This window comes from Triplophysa rosa, unplaced genomic scaffold (assembly GCF_024868665.1).
Source record: "Triplophysa rosa unplaced genomic scaffold, Trosa_1v2 scaffold287_ERROPOS314419, whole genome shotgun sequence".
NCBI lineage: Eukaryota > Metazoa > Chordata > Actinopteri > Cypriniformes > Nemacheilidae > Triplophysa > Triplophysa rosa.
The window spans coordinates 302,308-307,414 of NW_026634301.1; the positions used below are offsets into that span (position 1 = coordinate 302,308).

General features: G+C 38.1%; 1 protein-coding gene across 1 annotated transcript; it reads right to left on the bottom strand.

The window, feature by feature from the left end:
- Positions 1–495: 495 nt before the first annotated feature.
- On the bottom strand, positions 496–3,508 carry LOC130550311 (protein phosphatase 1 regulatory subunit 3E). Its single transcript, XM_057327742.1, has one exon. The coding sequence runs from the start codon at positions 3,214–3,216 to the stop codon at positions 2,326–2,328; it is 891 nt and encodes a 296-aa protein (XP_057183725.1). The 5' UTR covers positions 3,217–3,508; the 3' UTR covers positions 496–2,325.
- Between the last annotated feature and the right edge of the window lie 1,599 nt (positions 3,509–5,107).

A 5,107-nucleotide genomic window follows, 5' to 3' on the forward strand; every position in this document is an offset into this window, starting at 1 on the left:
CTTGTATGCTCATGGTCCTGTTTCCTTGCCTTGCCTTGCCTTGCCTGTGGATGTTTCGTGTTGCAAGTCACCTTGGCCAGCCTCAGTTACCTTGCTGTGTTTTTGTAAGACATTTGGTCGTGATTTTCAGTTATTTTCGGTTATTTGCTGTTCTTGTTTTACGTTTGCCTCCCACGTGGGAAGTCTTTGTTTTGTACAGATCCTTAGTTCAGTTTTACCCCACGGAGGGTGTGTTTGTTTATTCGTTTTAAATAAAGTATTTTGTGTTAACCGCTTCACCACCGCCTGCCTGCGCTTGGGTTCTTCTCCACGCAAACCATGACACACACATTCTGTAGCATGTGTGTTTAACTAGATTTCTATAAAAAATATGTATGTATATATTTTATTAAACAGGAAGTTCTTCTGGACCAGTGTTGTTTATGTCATCCGAAGTGAACTATATCCTTGGTTGTCATTGACCCCTGAACAACTAAAAAATTACACATTTTATAGCACAATAGTACTTTATTAACATAACTTGAAATTTGGAGAATGTATTACTGTGTGAGGTATCGTACAGTAGTATTTCTACATTAAATACGCTTAACAAAGTATGAAACAATGGACATTTACAATATAAATAAAACCAAAGGAGTGCTACACATACATGCAAACTGTGTAAAAGTGAAACAATACTGATAGACTCAAGGTGAACATTACAAACAGGTCTTGCATAGAATAAAGTAAATACCTTTTACAGACAAATACATTTGACTGACACTATATTTCTTACAAACAAAATAAACATCACAAACATCAAATTGCTTTCTAACAACTAAATGATTATAATGAGTGGCTTAAATAGCTAGGCTCTCAACTGAATACCTTTCAATGTATTTCAACTCCCTTTTAACTCTGCCCACCACCTAGACAATGCATTTGTTTAGCAGTCAATACCCTATTATATATAATTTTCAAAGAAAAGGGGCTCTATGCATACAGTACCTTAAGTGTTCACAGTTACAATAATTTATCATTCATTAATAAATATACTCAGGTGCTGCTGAAGACCTAAAAACCTGTGCCCGGTTGCATGAAAACCCTTGGGGGTTTCTTGAGCGGAACATCTAATCTAAGCCTTAACAAAATACTTTATTCAATGTAACATTTTTATTTTAATGTAGTGACACTCTAATAACAATAGTAATAGTAGTAATAGAGACCTCAGCTATAATACATAAGCAATCTGATAATTTAACTTTACAAATGTCCAATTTGACAAAGTTGGGTTGAAACAACCCAGCATAATTAATTAATACCAACTACAGTTTATGGTGGTTGCTTAAAATGCATCTGTTTGTTACACAAATGTAAATGACTGCTCAGGTTGATTAATGGATTTAAGGGCTCTTGTTTGGATGACCATTCGCTCACCAAAATCCATCATAATTTTGCAGATGCAAATGTGTCTAACAATACAATTTAGTGGTTATATTTATGGTTAACTAGCTGACTTTATTTATTATGCCTGACAATAAATGAGAAAGATATAGCTAACTGCTCCATTTGCACATTTGTGGCAACATTTCCCCTGAAAGATCAGGACATCTTCTTAAAGCAGGCAAGCAGAAGAAAACAGAATATAAATGTGAAACTCGAAAGGGTACTCCAAGTGTTTCCCTCACCTAAAATGAGCTGTAACTCTGCTTATGGCATTTATATTTCGGGCTCTTCTGCTTGCTTGTACATAGTATAGTAGTATTAATAAGGTGTGTGCTGAATTTGGTCTTTACTGTACATGTCATTGTCTTCATGCATTATTCCACGTTAAGTGTGTGTTTTTAGAAAGCCATGTAAAAAGTGCACGTTATCAGGTAACATTATTGGCCAGTTCAGACTACACAATTTTTCAGTCTGGTTCATCTATTATGATGTGTGTGTGTGCTGTCATCGAGAAGGCGGAACTAGCGGTTGACTTTCACAAACAAGAGAAAACCAGAAATGTCTACCGAAGTTAACTTTATAGTGGTTTGTTAAATGCAAATGTTACACAAATGTAAATCACTCTGCTCAGGAGTTCAAACCACAATGAATATAACGATACAGAGGAACAATTTCGTTGGAATCACTTTTAGAGCATTTTTGCTGTCTGACGAACGATAATATATACAATTAAGATCCATTGGAATTAAAGGGGCTCACGTATTTAAGTGAAACTGTAGCGCAGAGTTGAAACATTATTAAAACGTTATCATCCGTTGGTGTGAACGACAGTAGCCTACAGTTACCTTCAGTGGGCCATTTGTTTGTAAATCTGAAATGTGCACAGAGCCAATGTGTGCTCTATATGAAATGGATCCAGCCGTTTTCCCACTCCCTCAGAGGAGAGATTTTAAACCTGTGACGTTTCACTTTGTAATTACTTCCATTGTTGTTATCCCAAAATTCACCTCCGCAGACAAAGTACCTGATGGCAAACTGCAGGGTTCCTCCACACTCCATAAAGTTAGGAGTGATAATTTTAAAACTAAACTTGTCCGTCAGTCCGTCGCTTGAATGTGGCACGTAAAACGCGAGAACATCCATAAATGACGTCCAGTTATTTAAGGTGTACCTCAAACAGATATTTTTCTCGAAAGCCAAGTTAAGAACCCGCACGATTCCTGCGAGACTGAACTCGTCCACTTGAACAGATTCCAATAAAACCTTTTCATCTTTAACTCTGTTCAGGAAGTCTGGCAGCGAACCTGGACTGGTGAAGAGCAGCTCCATGAACACAGACTGGCTCGACGTGCTCGACTTGTCGAAGTTGTTTAAGTGAAGAGCTCTGGCTTTTCTGAATTTATCAACGATACGCTCGGGTACCTCGGGCACATCCGTATCGTCAAAGTGTTTGATGGAAATCAGGTCCAGGCCCAAAGAGTCGGCAAATCTGACTTTTTTCTGACTGCTTGGGCTCCGGCTTCGCGCGATCTCAAGCTTGGCTCTTTCAGCCGAGGTGGGAAGAGATTTACACCTGCGACGCTGTGTCGGGCTGTGCGGGGGTCTCAGGAACGCCTCCCTTCCTCTTGGTTTCTCATACACTACACTGATTTCCAGCATTTCGCAGTCTTTATTCGTTTCATTTCCTTCCATGTCTCCGTCCTCAAGCTTCTGCTCGGATGCTGCTAAGCTCCCGAACAGACCGGCGATACAGCTGTAGTTCCTGGGGATGCAGTTTTTGGGAGGCAGCATTACTACACACCAGCTTCCAAAAAAGCCCTTAAAAATGTTTAGATCGAGGTACGGCGTGAGGGGCGGTTTAAATGTGACTGCGTATTACATTTACAGCTACTGAGGATTTCTTATCCTTTTTGCCGAAACAACGCTAACATAACCCCGTGCTAAATGCGAATAGGCGCCGCTATGGCGAAGCCAGTGGTTATTAATATTAATAAATTTATTAATATTAATTAGGCCAAGCAAGCGTTTCTTGTTTACTCCGCCCCACAATACATTTGATTAATATTTATAAATCGCAACCTTCACCTCAGCAGATCTGTTGATTCGCCAGCTGACTAGCGTCCACCTCCCATCCAATCAACTAAGTCTAGTACTCTTACGTCCCGATATGTAATTATTATTCATAAGCCAGACGTCACCATTTTAGGATTGGCTGCTAGTTAAAGGCACACCCCTCGGCAAAACAGCCCGTGAGGTCGATCACGTCTCACTGTTCATAAAAAACACACACGTCCAGCGGGCTGATCTCTGGTTGTAAGAATTACAAAACGAAAGGTGATCGGGCTTTCTCGGTGGCTGCTCCCAGACTTTGGAACAGTCTTCCTCTCAATATTAGATCTTCCCCTTATGTTTCCATTTTAAAATCTTCCCTAAAAACATATCTGTATTCTGTGTGTTTTAATTGAGGGTGTTTATATCTTTACATATGTCTCGATGGTTTTGATCCAGTGTGATAATTTAGCTTTAGCTTTTCATTTTCTTTTTCATTTAGTTAGAGTTTTAATATCTCTGTACAGCACTTTGGTTACAACTTCCGTTGTTTTTAAATGTACTTTATAAATAAATAAACTTAACTAAACTAAACTAAACTAAACTAAACTAGTGTATGTGAATGCCTTTTGAATCCGTTCCGTAAAGATTGTATATTTAACATTATGCTATAAGCGTCTACTTAAGATCTTGATCGTAAAGTTTACATTACGAAAAGAAATATTGTACATTAAACAATATTTAGCCTATCCATTGCAGTCAGGCTCTGTTTCCAACATGTCATGGGTCACAGCGGCAGCACTTTCTTCCTGTTGTCATCACATCGCTCCAAACAGGAAAAAAAGTAGGATTGTTTTTCATGCTTCATGCTTTTAAACCATTTTAACAAACGGCGCAAATTCGTCATATTCCAATTATATTTATTGTATTGTATTTAACTGTGTTTTATTATATTTTTATGTGTATGTCCAATGTCATTAGACAGTATTAGTGCAAGCCTTTCTCATCAACCTGCGTATAAATAACACGACTTTACACTTTCAAACTGCGTATAATGCATACGCCAAAGTCCAATTTTGCGTGCATGGGATACGCCAATCCTTTCCATTAACTTCAGTGGGGAGCAGATGCATTCAAATACTATGGAACGCGAACAGGGACAATACCTATAACGGGAAACGCGTGAAATTTGGACGCATCATCGTGACCATTTTAAACATGACTTTTTGTTCCGTGTAAACGCGAACGTTTCTATCGTCTTTACGCGAAGTTTTTGGCCGTGTTATTTGAAGACACGATCGTTTGTATCACCATAACGCAATATTGTTGGCCATGTTTTTAGTTATGTGTTTAAACGAATGTTTTTGTTGTGTAAACTGGTCATTTGTGAGCGTGTAATATTTTGACTCTTATTTTGATGCGTGACATATCTTTCTGTTTTAGTTGAACTGCTGCCAATTTGACGTCAAAAAGTAAATTAAAATCCCTAATTATATATCGCTGTTATTTAATTGCTTCTTTTGACGTAACGCATACATATATTTATATTCTATCCTGTGTTGTATGGTGTATAACTTACATATATTTACGTTTTTATATACAACTTAAAGGTCACTGCACACACACAGTATAT

Excerpts from the sequence above, each read along its gene's own strand:
- LOC130550311 (XM_057327742.1), bottom strand. The coding sequence starts at position 3,216 with ATGCTGCCTCCCAAAAACTGCATCCCCAGGAACTACAGCTGTATCGCC.